Source organism: Cinclus cinclus, chromosome 3 (assembly GCF_963662255.1).
Source record: "Cinclus cinclus chromosome 3, bCinCin1.1, whole genome shotgun sequence".
NCBI classification, from domain to species: domain Eukaryota; kingdom Metazoa; phylum Chordata; class Aves; order Passeriformes; family Cinclidae; genus Cinclus; species Cinclus cinclus.
In genome coordinates, this window is record NC_085048.1 from 93623693 (window position 1) to 93647360 (window position 23668).

Consider the following 23668-nt stretch of genomic DNA (forward strand, 5'->3'; position numbering starts at 1 on the left):
ATTAGTGGGAAATCCATAGCAGCCACCTAAAATGTCCATGCAGAAAGGTGTAGGTTTAAAACCATACATTTGGAAAAACAACAAACTGTAATTGCAAATATATAACTTGAATCCATAAAAATTTTGCATAAATTAATACTGAATGCATAATTATCTATACAGATTGTGGAACTTTTTTAGAAGCTGCTTTTAAAAACACAATACCACATCCAGCCCAAACTCCCCCTATTTCTGTGACTTCTTGGAGAGTACAAAAGTACCAAAACAGTAGCTTTAAGGTGGAAAATCACCTTCTGCTCCAAAAGATACAAAGTAAGGGCCACTGTATAGAGAAGTCCTGACATTTCAAGTGCAGCAGGGAAACTGCTCCTATGCAGAGTCCTACACCTGGGTCAATGCAATCCCAGACACACACACAGCTTGGGCAAAGGAGTGTTTGAGTGCAGCCATGTAGAGAAAGACTTGGAGGTGATGGTGGATTAAAAACTCAACAAGAGCTGGCAATGTCTTGCAGCCCAGAAAGCAAAAGATATCCTGGTCTGCATCCAAAGCAGTGTGGCCAGCAGGTCAAAGGAGTAGATTCTCCCCTTCTACTCTGCTCTGGTGAGACCTCACCTGCAGTGCTGCATCCAGCTCTGGGGTCCCCAGCACAAGGAAGACATGGAGCTGTTGGAGCAATTCTAAGGAGGCCACAAAGTTGATAGAGGACTGGACCACCTTGCCTAGGAAGACAGGCTGAGAATGTTGGGGCTGCTCATCATGGAGAAGAGAGGGTTGTGGAGAGACCTCATAGCAGCCTTCCAGTATTTGAAGTGGTGCTACAGGGAAGCTGGAGAGAGACTCTTCCTCAGGAAGTGCAGAGATAGGACAAGGAATAATGGGCACAAATTGAATGAGGAGAATTTAGGTTAGATATTAGGAAGAAATTCTTTACTGTGAGGGTGATTAGACTCTAGACAGGTTGCTCAGGGAGTTTGTGGATGCCCTAAACCTGGAGTTCAAGACTGGGTTAGGTAAGGCCTTGAGCAACCTAATTTAGTGGGAGGTATCCCTGCCCATGGCAGGAAGTGTAGGACTAAGTCATGCTTAAAGTCCATTCCTGTTAACATTCTATTAATGTATAATTTTAGTTTTGTCAGGAATTGCTTTAAAAATTTTTCAGTTCTGTCTTCCAAATCATTAGCCATCCATCATTTACAAGCTGAGTGACACCAACCACACACAAAAACATAGGCAATATACTGGCCAAACATGAACTGAATTTCTCATGGAGCATTTATGTAGCATCTGCCACTCAGACAGTCTCAAAGAAGAAAAAAAAATCAAAAGCCAAATACAATAACCACTACCTCCTTATTGATTATTTTTAACTAAATTAGTAGGGACATGAACAACTGGAGAGTTGGACACAACAGGGTAGGGACCAGGTGGCAGGTACCTGATACTGATGTTAGGAAGAGAGGAACTTATGACGGCACCTCCAGGATTGCTGCTCCAAGAACAGCACCTAAACTTGTAGTGTTAGACCTCATCCCACTTCTAGCCTGTACATTCAGGTCATGAAACACAAGGGAATCACAATATACACCTTCATATATGCAGCTTTCTCCACAAGGAAAAATGCAAGACTGCTTGCAGAAGAAAAGCTTTTGAGTACTGATCCCCTCTTCTTTTAAATACATACAAAATTTGCAACGTTAACTGTCTCACAGGATGAAAACAAATTTCACTCATACAAAAATCTTTGTATAATCAAAATTATACAGAGACACAAGCTCGCTATTGCTAGCATACATCAAGCTCAGAGTAAAGTTTTATTTAAAAATACACTTTATTTACAAGACATTTAAACTTCATTTTGATAAAAATACAGCTGTATGTAAAACCTGAAGTGATCTCTCACTAATGGTCAATAAAACCACAGTGAGATTCAGCAATCATAGAAATTACACTTTGCACATGAAATCACATAAGAAACAGAAAAACTGGAGAAAAATTTTAAGCAACACAGCTCCACAAATGTAACAATCTTATACAGGGACATCCTCATATCAAGGTATCACTGTTCAAATAAAGTATTTAACACAGAAAGTGCTTCCACTGTACAGCAGGGTAAAGAACAGAACTTATAGGAATGTTCATAGCTTTTGAATTACCTCTTAGCAAGATTTCCCCCAAGATGTTAATGAATGACCAATGAACCCTCCTGATTTCATTACACCTTCCCAGGTTTAGAAACCCACCTTTCTTAAGAAGTTGATTCAGGTAGAGTGTTAATAAAGAGTTTAATTATACATAAACACATTCGTTCATATTTCAGGATGACTACTTAGATAACACTTCTACACAGACCACACGACACAAAATAGTCCTTGGAGTAGCTCACATCAAGCCATCCACAGAGCTTGTGTAGTGAACTTTTCCTTGGGAAAAATTCAGGTCCTAACATGTCCCCTTCAAAGGTCAGAATTAAAGGGAGTATTCAGGATAGGAAGCATCATAGTCAGGAATGCAAGAGGGAAAGAATAGGAAAAAATAAAGAAGGTCAAAAACTGGTTTGCAATGATAACCACAAAGTGGGTGTATTTTAATAGAATGGAGTGCAAAAATTAAACCAAAGCATATAAAGGCATTTTTAAACTGTGTTAGTGGTAGATCACCGTGATCAGGCTATCAAAACCATCCTGCTTTTATTGAAGAGACAATGAGAAAAAAAAAACATAAAGAGGAAAAAAAAGCACTATGAGTCAAGGTAAGTATTATAAAGAAGACAAGGAAAAGAAATTCAACTGAAAACTGTCAAAACAAAGGCAATGCTCCTGAAAATACTAGTTTTCAATATAATGAAGAGTAAAGGCAACACCTGAATTTGGAGGGTTTCAGAAGAAGAAACAAAAAATCAAATTGGCACTTTTGGCAGGTATGAAAAGGTGACAACGAATTGATTCCCTTTAAGAAAAGGCACACAACTGATAAAGGCCAGTAAATTGCTTTTGCTTTCAGTGCCATGTTAAGTTATTCCAAGTTTCACTTTCACTGCAGAATGACCTGATTTCATCATCATCCTTCTAGGTCACATGTAGGACTGGCTACGGGTCACATCCACAGGAGCTGGACACCCAGTTGAAAGTCACATTTAATTTAAGCACATTTCCTATGCCACCAGCAGCAATGGACAGAAGGGAAAACCACTGCAAGAGAACTCAAAAACCCAGAGACAAGGCAGAGCTTGAAGAGGACAGAGCAGCACAATCTACTTGCATGTGACAGGGTAGGGGAAGAAAGAAACCCAGCTAAAGAGGCCAGAACAGAGTTTTTATGATAGTGCAATAGACTACAAAACTGAATTTAGAACAAGTACTCATGGATAAGGGCTAACATGGAAGTATACTTCATTTCAAAACGAGGGAAGCCTGCTTCAACAGAATTAGAAGAGAGATGCAAGGAACTGAAGGGAAATAGGCCAACACAAAGTACACACGGATTGGAATGAAGTCTCCCACAGAAGTAGAGAGGGGACACACAATGCAGGAGTAAAATATTTTGTTACTTAAAGGAAGGCAAAGATGCAGTCAAAAGTCTTAGCTGAATACCCTGAAAGTCCCAACACACACACACAAAAAAGCAAGGTTTAGCTCATAAATAACACAGCTCTGTTGGTATTGCTTGCTTAAGCAATAAAGCAAATTTTAAATCTGTTTGTTTTCTAGGTATGAAGATTTCTATAATCCCTGGTATTTTCCCATTTATTCACAGGCAGCAGTTACAGTACATTCAACCAGACAAGAGAAAATAAAGTTTAAGAATGTTATTTCATTGTATTTTCAGGTTACAACACTTTAAAAAGTTTTCAAAAATACATATCCATGGTTTTAACACTTGAAGAATAAAAATTGTCCATTTTGACATATGCCCCAACATGACACATACTAGTTTTCTTTCAATCCCAGAGTAAATACTGCCATTCCAGCTTCCAACCATTTTAAAAAAAATACATATATATACACACATATATATTAAATTACCTGATAAAAGATACAAATTATTATGCCTAATTATGAAAGGGTGCTTGTTTTAAAGAATGTCTGGGAAGAAAGTTCTCCCATAGACTTTGTTGTTATTTTGGGAGATTTCTATTTCAGTTCTCAAAAACATGACAAATATATTTGTTATTTACATCAAAGCATCATCGCAGACGAAAATAAAGGGGGGGGGGGGTGGGAAGAACAGAAGAAAGGGCTGTCTTACTTCATGGCACATGCCTTTAAAAGACAGAGCAATTCTTACAATGTTTCCTGATTTACACTGACTCGTGCAGTAACTGCCAAGCAAGATCCTGCTGCTGCCAACGGAATCAAAAGAGGCTGGAGGATCAAACTCTTAATTATATTAACAAATAGGTTAATTTTTATGATGCAAACTTACAATGAAATGGTATATTTTAATTCATCCAAAAATCTGTTTAAAAGGGGCAATTATAATTCTAGAAATGTGCTATTTAGACTGAAATCACTGCTTCAGTAAATACTACATTCCAAGCAGCAGGATACCCTGTTGTTTGTTTTAATATTCATTGAATTATTGCAATCATCTCATTAATAAGGAGTTGGCTGTTTTTTAAGCCATCTTTACAAGGAGGTCCTGGTATCTTCTCAGCCCAGACTGGAAAACAATTTGCCCTTTCTGTTAAGGTGTCACTGAGGTAAAAAACCATCATTATTTTACAAAGGTGTCCCTGCAAATAAATGGATAAAATAGCCTGTCCAGGCCACATAGACCACTGAAAGGCTGCTTTTGCCAGCAAAATATATTTGGAATCTTCTGGATCCAATCTGCATAGCCAGGGAGACCAAGCACTAGACTCAGTGCGGATTGAGTAGTGGGTTTCCCCTCCCAGAAACCTGTGGAATACACCTGGCTGGAATCCAGCACAGGTGACAAGGCTCATCGCCTTGTTTTCCTTGAAGCATGTTTGCATACCTTCAGAAAGAGCAAGCAGCAGAAAGATAGTGAACTGCTTCACTAAATACACTGTGAGATACACCTTTGGGCAGGGGGGAAGATGACCAGGGCAGAGGGTAGGGTTCAAGGCATTGAGACATTTAAAACCAGTCAACAAGAAATTATTGAGACTAAACCAGGAAAAATTTCCTGGTTCAATTTTTTTAAAGCACCCCCTAAGTGGCAATACCAACTTTAAAGGTGCTTCCTTAATTAATACAATATTAAATTATGCCTTAATAATAGAATTGCAGAATTTCAACTGTTCATAAAAAACACATTAGCTTATTTATTCAGCATGAATAATGACAGACTCAGTGTTAATGATAATGCAGTCATCCTGCACAATGATGAAATAGTCCATGGCTCCTGGAACTTGTGTTGTCAGGAGAAGGATAAGAATTTTAAAATACTTAGTTGTACAATCACAACAGTGAAAAACATAAAAGTTAATTGGATGACTGCCTGCATTTCCATTTGGTAGAATCAGTACAGACAACATTAGTAGGTACTGGTTTGCTTTCATATAGACAAGTAGTCTATTTCTCAACACACTCATCTGTGATTAGGCTGGGACTCCAGTATTATTTGTACAGAAGCAGGACCAGCTTCTGCTCTGTCCCTAAATTTAGGAGTCAATCAAGAAAATAACACAAGTCAAAATTCCTGAGTGCTTCCCCTTAGACAGTCTTAATTTCATTCACAAACTCCACTGGCCAGAATTGTTACTGTTAAAAGTGAACTGTCCATGCAAAAGTGGGGTTTAAGGATCAGTGAAGCATCTCTATTGAAGTCCTTTATAAATATACAGTACTTCAGCCCAGTATAATCATTAACTGGCCATAGGGCTTTCAAGAAACAGCTCATTCCAGCAGGAAAGGCCAGAGGTTCTTTCCCAGTGCTACGGGCCATGAACTGCAAACATCAGTGCAGACAGAGAGCAGTACACCCCATCCACTCTAAGAGTAGGAATTCAGCCTAGGTTTGGCAAGGAACTGGCTAATGCTGCATCACAAAAATCACATGAATCCAACATCCTTGATGGAAATCTTAATCCTTATCTCAGGTACCAGGGGGTTTTAGGTGTGTTTTGGTTTACAGCTAAAGCACAAAAATCTTTTTGCCTCACCAACTTCATCTACAACCACAGATGCCCCCTTTCCCATCCAGGATCTGTTTGCTCCATGAGAACCTGACACAGAGCAGAGAAAATGGCCTAAAATCTTGTACTACCCAGCTGTGATTTGTCATCAGACACGTCACAATTTTTCACATTTTTCACACTCTCCTCTGCCACTGGGTCCTCCACAGAGATTTCAACATCACTTTTCCTTGAACCATTGTCTCTGTGCTGTGCACGAAGGGAGCTTCCACTTTTCTCCCTGTAGCCATTGGTTTCAGCCCGGGGGCGTTCCTTCTGGCTGCAGCACAGATGAGAGTCACAGGCTTTTGAGATGCAGGGTGAGCTGCACAGTAGATGTAAAGTCTTGTGGTCGGCATACTCGGGCTGGATGGTCACAGAGTGGACTCCTGCCTCGTGGAAAATCTTCCGTATTTTATAAGCAGCATCTTGGTAATCAGAAGGGGTTTGGCACTTGATATGAAGAGTGGCAATGTTCTTCCCACCTGCAAGCTCCCAGACGTGCACCTCATGGAGGCTGCTAACCCCTGGTACATGAGCTAGTCTGTCAGCTGGAAGATATAAGGGAAAGGTATTAAGGGCTTTGGTGCCTTGGCTAATTATCAGCTGTCTCACTAGGCACCCTATCCAAAAGCTGCAGTGTCAAAGCTATCATTTTAGAAGAGAAATACTTGATACAAGGTGTCTACTCCCGGCTGCCTTCAGTTCAGCCTCCTGGTAATGAACATGGCACCCCTCCTTTTGGATTCACCCATCCCTCAGGCTGCCTAATGGCAATTCACCAGCTGTTCACAGGGGAAATATTACAGCATCATTTCCTCCATCAAGACCCCACAACTCCTGGTTTCCTTAAACCCTGAGCATGAGGGAATTCCAGAAATACCCAGTGTTACTCCACAATTAACCAGTGTGAACAGTACCTAAGAGCTACAACATTAACCAACTTTATGGGAAATTCCTAAGATGCTTTGGAAGCTTTCTGGAAGCAGCCACTGCACGGTTGGTAGAGATTGTAACTCATAGTTGCTTCTTTCACAAATAACCCACACAAAGCATTAACAGCTCAAGACCTGGTATGTTTGATGTATTGTTGGAGTACCACATTCTCAAAATACATGCTTTAACTAATCCAGAGAGATTTGAGTTATGTTGCTAGGACACAGGCATGTGATTATTCCTCACAGTTCTTGAGAATTTAGAGCAACTATGAGTAAATAAGCCAAACATGCCATTCCACAAATAACATATGCATTAAAATAAGCCATTAAAATTTACAGCATTTCAACAACAAATCTGACTTACTCAGTTGTTGCATATCAACACCTTTGGGGACCATCTGCAACAGAATAGTTGACGTCTCCTTTATAAGTGGGAATGCAGAAGACAAGATGATGAACACCATAACTATTGTCAGGCTTGGATCAATGTAGCACTGCCAATTACATGGAGCATCCCCCAGAGGACGTACATAGAAGATAGTAGCAGTAACTACCACGACCACAGATCCAAGTGCATCTCCCATAACATGCAAAAGAACACCTGAAACAAACAGCACAATTGCCATTAGTGGGGTGAGGTTGGGTTTTTTTGCTTTGTTTTTTTTTCCTAGGGGGAGGAGTAATTCTGAGTTTTCCAAATATGTTCCACTTGACATGAAGAATGCAATATTCCAGCCATTAATATCATTACCAAAGTTTTCAATAACAGCTTTTGGGAAGAAAAAAAAAAAACAAAAAAAAACCAGCAAGGGAAATACTGACTCTGAAGCACTGCTGTTTGAGTGGGATGCATTATTAAGCATGTAGGGTAGGCTAGCAACTGCTGTCCAACTGCAATGCCATGGTAACGCAAAATGTGCTTGCTTAATTGCATGAAAATTATTAACAGATCCTGGCATGCTAAATTAAAAATTGATGACTAAATCTATCCATTCTACCCTAGAAGTTGAAAGCTGCAAACCACCCCCAGGAAGAGTTATCTTCCCCCACCAGTTTCTGTGACTGCTAAAATCTGAAAAAAAAAAGCCCAAGTAAAATCTAAGCTGGCTCCAAATACCCTCAGACTCCAATTTTTAGATCAAACATGATTACCAGTTATATTAAACCTTGTTCCATCAATACTACTAGCCTTCAGACATGCCAAAAAACAGAATATGGTTCTAGAGTCAGTCACATGGTTTAGTGCCTAGACTACTCTGAGAGGAATGCTGGGTACCTCTTTTTATATCTTAAAGATGGTTTTGTACAAAAGGTAAAGACAGAAAACAGGTAGCATATTTACAGTAACATATTTAGCTGCTCTTTAAACTACAATGAGCAAAGCAGTCTTCCTGCCATAGAGTTAGAATAATCCAAGAAGAGCCTTTTTCTTCTTTTTTTTTTTAACTACTAAAAATAAACTTCCCTCTTCCCATCACTGCTCAAACATACTCCAGTTTTGTTAGTTTTTACTGTTCAGACTCAGATTTTATTCCAACCCATGCCTGAATTCAGAACATCTCTCTCTATATGAAGTGCATTTCTTTGTCAAGTCTTTTTGTTTGGGGGTTGTGAGAGAAGAAAATGAACCATCTCTCTTTAACAACCCTATCACATACACTTCAAGTGAGAAGCTTTTAAAGGCTCCCTCAAAACTCACTAACAACACAGCAAAGATTTTGGATGAAGCTAGAGTCTGAATTAGCCTTAGAACTCATCCCATGCTGCTGTTTCTTGCCATGCACCTTGATCTGTGTGAGAAATGAAGGCCACTACTTCTGGAGCTCCTCCAAATCACTTGAGTCAGATAATAAAGCACAAGTTCCTGGTGAGTCCAGCTCTTTCTGCTGGAGTCAGGCATGTTCTGCCCCATTTGGCAGACTACCACAGGATTTTACTCCTCCTTACAGTGTTGCAGTGTTTCCTTTTCATTTACAAATAGTCCTGATTCAGCACGGGCTATCAGCTGTTGCAGTAACAAGAGGGACAGGCAGGATGCAGTTGCATTGCCCAGACAGCTAACAAGAGATCACAGCTTATAAGGAACAGGAAAATGTTTCAGAAAGCCTTCTTTAGAGTTAAGGAAAGAAATCTAACTATGTCAGAATTTTGATGAATTAGTAATCAAGATCACAGAATTTGGGAAAAATGTTTATTTTGCATTCTTAACATCATTAATATGTACATCCTGGTAATGCATCACAGAATTAGGGCTCAAACAGAAATGTATCCATTTCGCTATCAATCTCAAAAGTGACAATTACAAGCTGGAATGAAAAATGAATTTTTACTAGAGGAAGTCAGTATGGTAAGACCATAGGTAGCAGTTTCCAACAGCTTGCATTCCAAAGTTTAACTAACCTACTCTGCATGTGCTCAAGTAGTAAAAGGAACAATTTCACACTACAATAATTAATCCTGCCAGACAGAATCCATGGATTCCTGTTCCTACCAGTTCAAGGAAGCCATTCCTCTGCCAATACTTTTTGTCCAGCCATGTTTTTCAGGAAGGCTCCAGTCCCACAACAAAAGAATTTTTTGCCAAGTGACTATGAAGTAACTTAATAGTTAGCTAATTTAAGTTAGCTCATAACTAACTTAAAAGAAAAAAATATGGATTGAATCAGAATTTTGAAGACATATCTTTATGACTACAGAAGCAAGGAATACTTATAAAGACAATAAAAATAGATTTTACAAAGGTGACATACTAAAGTAAAACTTAAAAATTTATTTTTAAAAATCAAAGATGACATGTAACTTAAAATAGCTGCCACAAAATTCCTTATCCTTCAGACATTTTTTGAAGGCTTCCAGCACCTTTGTACCTAAGCACTCTGGGTTCAGGCAAGCAAGGCCTTCTCTAAAATAATTGGTTCCTTATGCTTCTCTCCTCCATCCTTCAGTGTGACAGTTTGCCTATCCTGCTCTTATAATCTTACCACTATAATGCCATAATATCCAGCGCCACCAACTTTTAGACATTCAAGCAAGTGTTATGGCTCTGGCACACAGTTTTATTTTTCCAAAGCATCTTCCTTTACAGATGTATTTGTGTAGCTCTGCAAACACTTTTGAAAGACACACACACAAAAAAAACAACCCAAACAAACAAAAAAACCCACACAAATAAACCCCTCCCCACCCCCAAAAAAAAAAAAAAAAAAAAAAAAAAAAAAACACCAACCAGCTAACCCAAGTGCCTGACTGCCACACTGATGTCTCAAGCTACATTCATGCAAAGAAGCAAACTCACACAACTTTGGGGGAATATCAGCTGCTGATTAGTGACCAAAAGAAACCTGAAACTGCTGTTCTGACTGAGGTTTCTGACAGTCCTTTTCTTGGGGACAAAGTCAATATTTCATATCCTCAAAGAGATTTGCTTTTAGCTCTGCTCAGAGTAGGTACATAAACATGCATGCATAGAAACACCTACACAGACAGGGAAAGACACATGGGTAATTTATTCCTAGGAGTAGCTTTATGTTTCACTCCACAGATTCCCAGAGACCTGCCAAATAATAACATAAGAAGAGGCTGATCCTGTCACACATTCTCACAGGGATGGATTCACACCTGCAAAAACACCATGCTGAAGCACCAGTTTCAGAGCCCTTTTCCTTATGCTGACAACAAAACATTGTCAACCTTGGGATTTAGAATGGTGTGTTTTCTGCCCAAAAGCATTTTAGAGTTGAAACCTGCTTAACTACCATCAGTGACACTCAAAGATGTGCCTGTGTTACCTTCCTGTAAAGCCTCTAATGACTTGAGCTTAGTGCAACAGGGTTTGTATCCTTTCCAAATGTCCAGCTGCACTCTTCTAAAAAGGAAAATCAAAATGAAAGCATACTCCAACTCAGATCAGCATGACATTATTTTGTTACTACTTATGCTATTCCATACAATCAAAGTCTTTCTGCTAGACATAACTGGATCCAATTACATACAAGAGTCCTGGACTTCTCCTCCCTTTCTTACTGATACTTGTGGGTGTGTATGCAAATTTAAATGGAAATCATAAAGTGTTTGAAATTAATTTAAAATTAGCAGTATACTCTTATGCCATACCTCTGATGTTCAAGGCTTCAGACTTCTTCTCTTTTTTCTTCTCAGACCCCCCTTCAGGGCTCTTTTGGTCATTTGGTGAATCACCTGCATTCAAAGAAGAAACGCTGTGTTGTGTATAAGTTCTACAAACAGAAAAAACATCAACCTTCTCAAAACCAACTTCAAAGATGACAAGAAATAAAACAGAAACAAGCCAAAACATTTCCCATGCAGCTCACTGGACAACGCCTCCTTCCCCCATCCCGAGGGGACACCCAGCAGCCCAGGGTAAAGTACAAGGTGAAAGAGGCGGCGGTACCTGAGAGAGCTCAGTGAAACCCCCCTCGGGCCCACGGGTGGGCCCCTTGGAGCTCTGAAAGGCCCCGGAGGATTGGGCCAACAGCTCGGCGGGTCCCGAGGGAAAACGAGAGGGAGAGAGGGGATGCGGAAAGGTGCGGGAGGGTGAGAGGGATGCGGAAAGGAGGGAGGGGTGGGGAGAGATGCGGGACACGAGGGAAAGGCGAAGCGCAGCCGAAAGGCACCTGCTTCATCCTCCTCGCCGTTCGGGGTGCCAGCGGGCACGTCCCGCATCGCGGGAGGAGCGGCGGAAGGACGGCGCCCGCTGCAGCAGGCGCCCCAGTCCTGGAAGACGAGGAGCCCCACGACGTTGACGGCGAGGCCGAGGGTGCCGACGATGAGCACCAGCTGGGCGTCGTCGATGGGCTCGGGCCGGGCGAGGCGGAGGACGGAGTCCACGAGGATGGTGAAGCAGAGGGCGGTGAGGAAGACGGCGTTGCTGAGCGCTCCCACCGCCTCGGCGCGGCTGTAGCCGTAGGTGGCGCGGGGACCGCGGCGGCTGCGGCGGGCGATGCGCCCGGTGGAGAGCCCCACGCAGAGGGAGATGAGGTCCGAGAGCATGTTAAAGGAGTCGGACACCAGCGCGATGGAGTTGCCCAGGTACCCGGACACCAGCTCGGCCACGAAGAAGCCGACGGTGAGCACCAGCATGAAGATGAGGCGGCACGTCTTGCCCGAGTACCGCCCCATGGCGGCCGTGCGCTGCCGGCCGGTAACGCTCCGAGCCAGCACCAGCACCAGCACCACCTCCCGCTCTCCCTCCCGCAATAAGAACGGATGGCCCGGCCCGGCACGGTCCGGCCCGGCCCGCCCGAGGGCACCGCCCCGCCTCGCCCCGCCCCGGGCAGCCGCGGCGGGCGACACGAAATCAGCCAAAGCTGGGATAAAGCGAGGGTGGATGAGGGAGATGTGCCGCGGGGCGGGGCGGGGCGGTGGAAGGTGCAGGGGGGAAGGGCCCTCTCGGGCAGGCAGAGCTACCCAAGGCTGTCCTGCCTGCGCTCCTGCCGTCCCGAGACGGCGAAGTTCCAGCGACGGTTCCAATAATTAGGGACCTTTGATGCTTTGTTGGCGACGAAAGTGCCAAACCAAAGGACAGAGTGCCATCTACTGAGCCAGCTCATCTCCAGCCAGCAGCCTTTAAAAAGGTGTGTCAAAAAGCCAAGCGAATCCTGGGCTGCATCCAGAGCAGCGTGGTCAGGAGGTTGAAGGTGACTCTCCTCTACTCCGCTCTGGTGAGAGCCCACCTGCAGTGCTGCATCCCCATCTGGTGGCCCCAACATAAGAAGGACATGGAGCTGTTGGAGCAAGTCCAGAGGAGGCCACAAATTTGATAAGATGAATCTGGGGCGCCTCACCTATGAAGACAGGCTGAGAATGTTGGGGCTGTTCATTGTGCAGAAGGTTGTGGAGAGACTTCACAGCAACCTTCCAGTGTCTGAAGGGGAGCTACAGGGAAGCCAGAGAGGACCTCTTCATCGGGAATGGTAGTTATAGAATAAGGAATAATGGTTACAAACTGAAAGAGGCAAGTTTGAGGTAGTAAGATACTGGCACAGTTTGCCCAGTGAGGTTGCGGATGCCTCATCTTTGTCAGTGTTCGAGGCCAGGATGGATTTGGCTCTGAGAAACCTGGTCTAGTGAGAGGTGCCCCTGCCCATGGCAGGGGGTTGGAACTTGATCTTTAAGGTCCATTCCAACCCTTAACATTCTTTGACTCTATGAAAACCTTAGTGCTCACAAATCTATCACTACCCTACAAGAAAAAATATTGCATGCACTTTTTAACCGACAGGATAGTCTACAAGAACTATGATAAGGTAATAAAACTCCAGCTTTTCTTTGTAGATGTTTTGTTGCTGTTGTTCTTATGACAGTTCTTGCAAAAATGACAGCCCTGCTCCCACATGGAAAAAAGACAGAGCTGGACTACTAATACGTAATTTCAATTGATGGGAGTAACTAAAGGAGATGCTGCAAAATCAAGTCATCCTCAACTATGGGGTTCTCAGTATCACAAATGGGCCCAAAAATAAGAAATAAAATATCTAAGGCCTAGAGAAAATTATGTCCTTAAAATGTTATCCTGTGAGAGTTCGGAGTATTTCAACTACACCAGCTGAAAAGCTCCAGACCAGTGGAGGTAAACCAGTACCGAGGTACCACTTCAGCAGCTACAATTCACACTGAAGTGCCACCTTACGCATTTCACCACACTTGACAAAGCACCCATTGTTGTCAGATTTTAAACCAGCAAGGCCAGGAAACACTATCTTGTCCTGCCTACCTAAGGCAGTATTCTCTACAACCAGAAATTCCTTAAGGACCTCAGGAATTTCGTCTTTGTTCTAACTCTGAAGCAATTCCATTGTTACTGCTCTTGATTGAGTTGAGCCCTAGCTTGATTACATCTTTTAAGAGGTCTCTCCATTTCACCTTACTCTGTGCACAGAATCCAACATATGTATTAACCTCTGGAGTGGATTTGAGAAGCCTTTCAGGGGATGGTCTTCCTTGTAAAGAATCAACACACAACTCCCAGTTAAGCAGAGATTCATACATTCAATATCCTGCAATATGCAAATTAACAAATGCATAAAAATAAATGTATTAAAATGAACCTTACCATAAAGATAAGCACAACTGTGGGAGAGGATAGAGTAGCTTACATCAACACCATTACAACCCTAGAACTACAACTACCAACATAGGATAAGAGATGTTTAGTGATTGTGCCAAATCAAAAGCACATAGGTAGAACAAAAAGAAGACAAATATGAGTTATAGGAAGATAAGCAGTCAAATACAAATTTTAAAATAACAATATATCTTCTTTACTACAATTAATGATAGGAAACTCTGCCTCCAGTGCTTACAAATAAAAAAAAAAAAAAAAGAGAGAGACAAAGCTCTCTGAAGCCCAGCTAATTGCACCTTCATAGAACTGAAAGGGATTTCCAGAGGCTTTTATTCTAGGAAGACATAATACAGTAGCTGAAACATCATTAATCCTCCTGTGAAAAATATACATCAATCCTCTTTGGGGAAAAAAAAAGCAAGTTTCATAGCCCTGAACTCACTTTAAAACATAAAAAGATCACAGTTATTTTGAAGAAATAGTGTTTAAAATATTGTTTTCAGCAAATAAGGCTATGACTAAGTCCTCTGACATGGAGCACAATTACAACTGACTCTCTGAAGGCATCAGAAACTGTATGTGTTCAGAACCTCAGCTCTGACACTGTATCTGCTGATCCACTGATTATTCCTTCTGTCAAGCTCACACATCTCCATCTGCTTGGCACAATACAGCCACACACTGACACGGGAACAGCACAGTATCTGCTGGGTCAGATCCGTGTCTGGACTGTTTCCAGTTCCCATCTACACCTTTAGGAGATGAGGGAACCAAACCTGCACAGTCTTCAAAACACAGAGCAGATACGGAGAAACAAGAAATACACAGACACATTGACACAGAGGAGCAGCAAAAGTCCTGATTGTCTCCTTTACTCCTTTGCTTGTGTGGTCTCACATTTGATTAATTTTTCTGTTCTCAACATTTAGCACACATTTTTATGGAACTGATCATTCACTCCTCTTTCCTGTTTCTCATCTTCTGCTACAGTTCAAGCCCAACTGGCAACTCTGCCACACAGCAGCTTGCTCTCCCCCACCCCCTGGAGGATGGGGAGGAGAATCAGAATAAAAAAAATTTAAAACTTTAGGGGTTGAGATAAGAACAGTTTAATAATTGAAGCAAAGTAAAAACAAACAAACACAAAAAAACAAAACCAAACCAAACCAAAAATGAACCAAAGGAACAGATGATGCACAAGTAGTTGCTCACCACCCTCTGATTGATGCCTAGCTCATCCCTCAACAGCAATCAGTGACTCCTGTCCAACTCCTCTCAGCTTATGTTCTGAGAATGACTCTGGTATGGAATATCTCTTTGTTCAGTTCAGGTCCTGCCTATCCTGGCTGTGTTCCCTCTCAGCTTCTTGCGCAGCTCCTCACTTGCAGAGCACAGAAAACCAAAAAAATCTTTGACTTGGGCCAAGCACTACTCAGCAGCAACTAAAACATCAGTGTGGTGTCAATATCTTTCTCACGTTGAATCTAAAATACAGTGTTGTACCAGTTTCTACAAAGAAAATTAACTATTCCAGCCAAAATCAGGACATCTTCTGACCAGCTCTTCATCCATGCCAGGGCCTTGGCCTTCACACTATGGCTACTTAGAAGCCTCCTCAAAATCCAAGCTTTAGCTCCCCTCACTATACATCCCTGTCCCTCTTCATCCAGGTGCCACAATCATTTCAAGACAAAGGACACCTAAAACTGCCAGGTGAGTAAAGTTACCCTAATCATTCCCATTCAATAAGTTGTTGTTTTCAATAACAAGAATAATAAATTCAGGTGAATCTTCAGAATAAAGTCTGTGTTATCCCTGTAGCTCTTTTACGCTTTGATCTCCTTCCACACAGTCCAAAAGAAAGCCGTGATCCTGAACATAGGAGTCACTGACCCCATTATCAGTGTTTTCACTCAGGATCTTCCCCCTTTCTGACACTTCCATTCTGCCTGCACCAATCCAATCCACCTGCAGTGCCAGAATATTTGGTCTCAATCCTCTTAGAAGGGAGCTGTGTGTATGATTGCTCTGCAGTGTGCTTGGCATGCTTGTGTGTTTTACACTCATTCAACAGTAGAATGTTACAATTTCACTCATTCAAGCTACATATTATTAAACAAAAAAGCAGCCTAAATACCCCAGGCTCTCCATTTCTGACTATTCTGAGTTGGAAAATGTTCTTAGGAAGCACAGAAAAGCCTGTCCAGCAGCTCAGTTTTCTCATTGATTTGTCAACTTGAGATTCAGCTACAGTGCTGCTAGAAAAGCTGCAGATTCCTCATCCTTATCAGGAAAATTAGAAAAATCTTTCAGAACTCCTAAAATTATTACAGACAAGAAAACTTCTCTTCTGAACCCCAAAAATGCAAAGCACTCCTGTAAGCTTCAAGATCTCTGTGTACCAGATTTTCCAAGTACTCAACATACCAATATTTAACACTGAGCCATTGGCAGCCAAGAGACTGTCCCCACCTGTGGCTGTAAGGAATGATTAACAACACTAAAGCAGGGGAAATATGTATTATACTTTCCCTTAATACTCTCTTATTCTTCAAGGATTTTCAACCCAAGTGAGTTTCTGAGCTAGATGTCTCTATCTAGTGGCCCTCAATGGATTTTTCTTTCATGTCCTAGTCCAGCCTCTCACTCGGCAATGCAGACCTCAACATTAATTGGGAACAAGCTCCACACATCACCTCTCACAGTGTGAAGAACCATGGGATAGTTCAGTTTGGAACCTCCCTGCCACAGGAAGAGACATTGGCAGGTTGCTCAAAGCCCCATCCTACCTGGCCAAGAACACTTCCAAGGATGGAGCATCCACAGTTTCTCTGGGCAATGTACTCCAGGGCCTCACCATCCTCAGAGTAAAGAATTTCTTCCTAATATCTAATCTAAACCTGCCCTCTGCCAGTTCCCCCTTGTCTTGTCACTACCTGCCCTCTCCTGCTCTCTTGTGGGCTCCTTTAGATAGAAGAATGGTAGGTACCTTATGGTCTCCCCAGAGCCTTCTCTTCTCCAGGCTGAACAACCTCAACTCTCTCAGCCTGTTGCATTTTTCTCCTTGTTTTAAATCTGAATCCTGCTAGATTCACTTAAAACGTTCTTGTTTCAGAAGACAGGACAAACATTCAATGGCTACTGACCCTCCCTACGCCACTCTCTGTTTTGCAGATTTGTGCCACATCCTCCTTAAGTTACTAATTTTAAAGGTGGTAGGTAAAAGTCTACTTAATTGCTTCCAGAGGAGTCATCACCAGCCTTTGAAAGTAAGGTATCTGTGTAATTATGAAATATGAAAGTAATAACAGCAGTAATGATGGTCATTTTCTCTACTGCTGAATGAAAATAAGGTCACTCTGTCTTGTGCTTCTGTAAAATTTGGATAGCAAAAAGAATAATGAAAATAAGGAACTATTAAGATGACCATTAAGAGAGATCTCTTCTCATTCTGCTTATCAAAGTCCTGTCAGACTTTACTTTTTAACCCATCATAAAAATTATTTGCAAAAGACATTTCAGGAATGACCTGGAAGAGACTAGAGAATGAAAGGAAGCCAATGCCCACACGCTGCTGTACATAAAGAAGGAGTTATGCCTCCTTAAGGCTCTGGGGAGGAAAATATTTCATTTGTACTAAAGAGCTGAGGCTGGGTACATGACATTTAAAGGCAGCATCTCTAGGCTGAAATGCAAAGTTAGCAGTTAGAGGGCCTTTAAACTTCATTCTAAGAAGACCTGGTGACAGCCTTGACTGTGAAGCTTGTTTCTCTAAATTAGGAATCATGGACCAAATTCATAGTAAATCTATATGGGAACCGTGCAGTTGGCTTCTGCCACAGATAAATTCAGCCCCTAAATGAAGAACAAAATAAACAGTGGCCAACAGATCTAGCTGTGGAAGGTGGCTTGTTCCTCATTCCTTGCTCATTTTATTTGTGTGTCTCCCTCTCATACCTGGAAGAAGAAGATGAGGTTTCTTGGGATAGACTAAAAGGTGGAATGGCTGGGATGTTGTTAGGTCTGCTTCAATCCAGGGAGCAGAAGCCTAAACAAACAAGGCTTCAAGAGTCTGGGGGAAGGCTTTATCAGTGTGCTTGTCAGAGTACAGAGGTGAATGTTCCTGGATTTTTAATCACAGCTGTGACAGTCCTGAAATTGTCTTGTGGAGAAACTGTACTGGAATTTGGCCTGATAACGTATTTTCCATGCTCTCCTAAATTTCGCTTGAATATACTGGTGGGTCTATCTGAAATGATGAACCTGTGGGATTATTTAATTCCCAGGCTGGATTGTCTTATTTTTGCTATACTTTTTCCTATTTTAAGATGGTTATTCAGTTTTTGAGTTACAAATCACCATTCTCTGCACTTAATACCCAGCATAAAAAACCTTTTGCCTACTTTAGAACATAATTCAGTTGGTATCTGCTCTATCACCTGGATAAAGCTTCCTGAAATATTTAAAATAATTTGCTTTTTTTAGAAGTGTAGTTCTGTTATGTTTCTCATATAAGTGCACTGGTATGTATATTTATATCTATATACAACCTTTTCCAGGCAGCACAGCATATTGCAAAGAACATGACAATGAGGAAGCCACTCACTGATTTCATCACTGTAAATTGCATTTAGTCCTACTGCAGAAGCTTCATTTTCTATAACTGCAGCATTTCTAGACTGAAACTGATACCAGACTTATGCCTGTGCTAAACTGTCTGCAGAACTTCCAAATACAGCTATTGCAGTTACCATATAAAACATGTCAGCCTTTAAAAGCCCTATTGTATTGAAACTGTTTATCACTTTGAACTGAGTCATCTTTTATTTCCTTGCAGCTCCAGATACTGTGATGTAATTCAGAGTCTGTCCATGTCCTTAATAAGAAATTGGCTCAAGGTTTAGAGCAAATGCAGGTAACCAAAGTTCAGCAGCACTAGCACTGTTGGAATCTAGGTTCAGGGAGTTTTATCTCCAGCAGTAGCACTGTTGGAATCTAGGTTCAGACAGTTTTATCTCACCTTTACGCTGTTGCATAAACCATCCAGAGATACTTAGCTTGCTTTACTCAAGACTTCACTTTTTCATTCTGCACTTCCCGTTTTGGACACAATGTAACCCTACCACATCTTCTTTTACTTGCTGTGATGCACACTTTTCTCATTGACAACTAATCCTCAGATTACCTTCTTCTGAAGTTTCTTTGAAGAGAACTCAAAAATTCTGAAGAAAATTTAGTGAAGGACACTGCTAAATAAACCTTCACAGTCTCTTCCCTTTTCTCTTTAAAGACTTCTTATTAGAGCTCCACCAAATATAAATGAACACAAATCTGTTTACCTTTGCAGTGGCTGCTCAGAAAAGCTTTGGAAAATTTTGGTGAGGATTGTTTGCCACACTATTAAACTAAAGAAAATCTTCAGATAAATATGTGTTCAATCTTAGGCATTTGATAAACACTTAAAAATACTTTGAGAGTGTCCCTTGGCCTTTTTATTCCATTTGAGAGGACTACATCCAGCAAAGCCAAAAAATCTAAATATTTTGTTGCAGTAGGCTCTATTTATCTGCATGCTAACCCATTAACGCCTCTGGGATTTATGGAAATAAATGCATAAAGCATACATTCCTTCATTTATGCATTTTTGCATAATGTTTAGGAATTGGATGTCACAGTGCACTACAGAGGCAACAGAAATCCTGAGGATGAGGATGCACACTGAGGATGTGTGTCAGAATTCTATTTTGGCAAACTCTGGAGCTGTGCATTCTACAATCATCTCTATGAATGTGGCCAGGGGATGAATTGGCACAAAGGGTATACTGAAGGGTTGGTGCTTTCAGGGAAAAATAAAATCAACCTGTTGAAAAGACACTCAAGAGAGGGGAAGCACAGAACAGTGCTGATCTTGAGGAAAGGATTTTAGGCCTTTCAGGTATGAAAAGCAGAGTAAGCCAGAGATTTGTTGTTACAGGTCTTACACTCAGGATTCCTTCTAATTCCCTAAAAAGGTCTCTGAGTCATCATCATCTGTCAAAGTCTGTCACACTTTCAGCAGTGCATTTGAGAAAGAAAGCTATTCCAACCAGGGAATGTATTTTTCTCTTTTAAATGGGGTTAAATTAAGTAATCATTAAATTCTTCAGACTAACAACCTAAGAAACTGAAATCCTTTGTTCTGCAACTTTAATTCCCAAGCCATTTTTGCCACCTACAGTACGCATTTTTGCAGTTGTTGAATCAGAGAGCACAGCTACAAATACGATTGTTTTTTGATACCTGCACATTTAACTCACCAGGTCTCCACTGGGAAGGTCTGTGACATTAAGATAAAGATTGAGCAGCCATTTATTCACTTATTTTGTTCTATAAATGTTCTCACTTCCCCTGGGACCAGCACATTTGCACCAACAGATGTGAATATTTAGTTCAGAATATTGCAGCAACAAAGTCTTCCCAAATCACCCAGCCAGTAGGTGAGCGTCTCTCTTCTTTCACATGTCTGCCCCCAAATATCTCCTACTCACAAAGCGTGGAAAAAAAATATTTACCTCACAGCAAGCCTCAGAATAAACAAACTCACTCTGCATAGGTAGGGAAGGAGAAAGAAGGTATTCCATTTGTGGGATTGCTACCTTACTTTCCAGGTCTTATCCGAGAGGCAGGCTGCTGCTGCTGCACACTGAAAGTGGAGAATCGAGATCCAGCAGTGATGCCACATCAAAAGCTCACATACCTGCTAAATTCCACAAAGAGGGACATTAAAAGCAAAAGACACTTGGCTGCTAACACAGAACACGTTATTTAAATGAGCTGTGCAAGGATCATGAGGCCTCTCATGAGAAGGTGAGAGCTGTTTCTCCCAGCCTGAGACATTTTATGGGTGGCTTACTGTCCAGGTGGGTTGGGCTGAGTGACATCTTTATTTCCTACTTCCCTCCCCACATCCCTGTACAGATCACAAGACGACAGAACAAATGTTTTCTCCAGGTTAAACCTTTATTAATTTTCTCAAGACAAACAAGAGAGAATTACTATGAGCAGAATAATGTGGTGCTTTTCAAGCTGTAGTTCTTCCAACAGTTTAAAACTCTGTATAAATGAGTAGAAGAGACACTTGCACTGACCTACATGGACAAAAGTAATTGGGTCTCTGTGTGCAGTAAAACTGGCCTCTGTATTTTTATGAGTGTTTGTAAGGTGTATGACTAGTATTAAGATTGTCTGGTATTTATTATGAGAGCACGAGGTTTTTTATATTCATCTGTTTGCCACTCAGCCATGCTGTTCATCTTTGTGCCAAAATTTTCTGCATAAGATACAAGACTTCAGAAGTGTCAGAAAACCCTGGTTGAAGGTGCTCTGTCATTTCCAACAGCAACAACAAGAAAAGTCTTCTGTGAATTTCAATTTCTGGGAAAATTTCTTAGGGAAGCTTGAATATTTCTGTGTTTTACCAAGTATTTCCTGGATTTTAAGCCAGAGCACAAACTAGTCAGTGATGCCCTTTGCTATGGATGGTCCAGCTAGCTCAAGTTCCTCTACACTGCACTTCCTTTAGAGAGTACAGAAATACTTTTATACCTGTAGTGGCTGGTCTGGGCCAGCACCAAAACAAAGAACAGGGGCATGTCCTCCCTGTTCTCTTGCTGACCTCTCCTCTTAGTCCTGACCAAGTGTGGGGAAAAGCATTTGTCTGAATCAAGTGTAAGGATGGACCTAGAGGACAGGGAGACCCGAATTCAACCTGGTGGGAAGAGAGAGATGCTTACAGCTGGACAGCTGCTATTTGAACAACTGAGAGGGAGAGAGAGGAGGAGACAAAGGGGAATGGCAGAAGACTTAGGGAATAGGACACAGAGCAAAATGGTAGCAAAAACCAGAAATATGAAGGGTGAGGGATTGAAGAGTTAAGGGTGAGAAGCAAAACAAACCTAGGAAATGGGTGAAGGAGGAAATTGACTGGAAATTGCTGGGTAAGCAGGGATGGGAATTTGCAAAAAACACATTTATACTCGCTCAACAAGAATATTCGCACTAAGATGTGAACTTGGGGAGTGGATGTTACAATGAGTTAAATGAGGAGTACAGCTGTAGAACAAGGGAAAAAATGGAGAGCTGAGTTGGCACCTGTAAATACCTCCCTCAGAGTCCACTGGGCTTATTATAGACACATCTCACTCTGCCCCTGCTGTCAGCAGCACCCAGGAAACCCACCAGCTAATTGTTCCATCCCTGATGGTACACCTTGCAACAGAGGAATGAGAAGAACCACTACCTGTGGTGATTAATTGTGGCTCTAATACCCATGGAAGAATTTGCTCCTGTGGATTCAGATGCTCCCATTGCCCTCAGCACACACAGTTCAGCACTAGAGATGGACCTGCTCTCTTCAATTTTTGCTTTGGTTTTTCCAAAGTGGTGCAAACAAGAGAGGAGAGGGTGGTTTAAATCCATTTCCTACCTTGGGAACAGAAATGTGAAAGCAATTGTCCCCTTTCCCTAGAAAGCTTAAGAGGCAGAGAGCTACTCTACAAACCTTTACCTTCCAGCAAACCATTACTGATGTCAGGAGCCTGCCCAGGCATCTCCAAAGGTGCTGCCTGTGGACAGCTGGAGAGCACCAGCAGCACTCAGAGGCCATGTCCATCCGGTTGAATTTCTGCTAGTGGTGCTGACACACTAGAAAATTCACTTGCCTTCCAGCTCCAGGAAAGAACATATTTTCCTCATATGCAGGATGACAAGAGGCAGAGAGATGGAAACCCTCTTCTTTCATTTTTTTAAAACTATATCCTTAAAATATATGTAAAACATTCAAGTATATTTTTACACTACAGCTACCTGTTCTTTCTTTTGAAAGAAATGTAAGAAAAATCCCACTCAGGTTGAACATAGAGAGGATTAGAGGAAATGAATGACCTTTTACCTAAGTGGGAATTGCAAAATTAAGTCCAGAAGAAAAGAGCACTCCCTGTACTGTGTAAAAGAGCATGACCTTGCCTGTAGGTACTACTGGAAGCAGAGAAGTTTCACTGTACCAGAAAGAGAGAGGCAAAACCACCAGCAAATCTACACACTATATTTATGTGATAGTACAAAATTCATCACTGGCTCATGCAACTAAAATTCAATTGAAAACAAAGTCGAGTGGCCAGGTGTTCGGACATGAGTCTATTGGAGGGAGAGAGCTGGCTGTGTTGTCCCAGAAAGTTATTAGAAGAAGGACCCTGGAAATTCAGTGAGATCATAATTTAGCTACACAATCGCCATTAATTTCAGTTAATTCCTTTATAAGTGCTGATGTGTTCCTCCCCCTGACTTCACTTAGAAGCACCATTCAGAAGCTGCCTTCCAAGAAGTTATCATAGAGACTTTTTCAGGAATTGCTGACAGTTCCCACCACAAAAGCCAATCAAATCCCCCAGAAATTATGTATCACCAGAAATTTAGACTAAGAGCAGCTTCAATGTTAAACAGGTGGGCATACAAACAAGCAGGCAC

The 23668-nt window shown here is 41.6% G+C and overlaps 1 protein-coding gene across 1 annotated transcript; it reads right to left on the bottom strand.

Annotated features, from left to right (window-relative positions):
- Positions 1–1795: 1795 nt before the first annotated feature.
- On the bottom strand, positions 1796–12311 carry SLC30A10 (solute carrier family 30 member 10). Its single transcript, XM_062490436.1, has 4 exons — positions 11715–12311; positions 11194–11277; positions 7445–7681; positions 1796–6693 (listed from the first exon to the last, which is right to left on the bottom strand). The coding sequence occupies exons 1-4, from the start codon at positions 12217–12219 to the stop codon at positions 6218–6220; spliced, it is 1302 nt and encodes a 433-aa protein (XP_062346420.1). The 5' UTR covers positions 12220–12311; the 3' UTR covers positions 1796–6217.
- Between the last annotated feature and the right edge of the window lie 11357 nt (positions 12312–23668).

Coding starts and splice junctions, on each gene's coding strand:
- SLC30A10 (XM_062490436.1), bottom strand. CDS start 12,219: ATGGGGCGGTACTCGGGCAAGACGTGCCGCCTCATCTTCATGCTGGTG. Junction 11,278..11,714: donor CGGCGAGGAGGATGAAGCAG/GTGCCTTTCGGC, acceptor CTTTGAATGCAG/GTGATTCACCAAATGACCAA. Junction 6,694..7,444: donor TGTTGATATGCAACAACTGA/GTAAGTCAGATT, acceptor TATATCTTCCAG/CTGACAGACTAGCTCATGTA.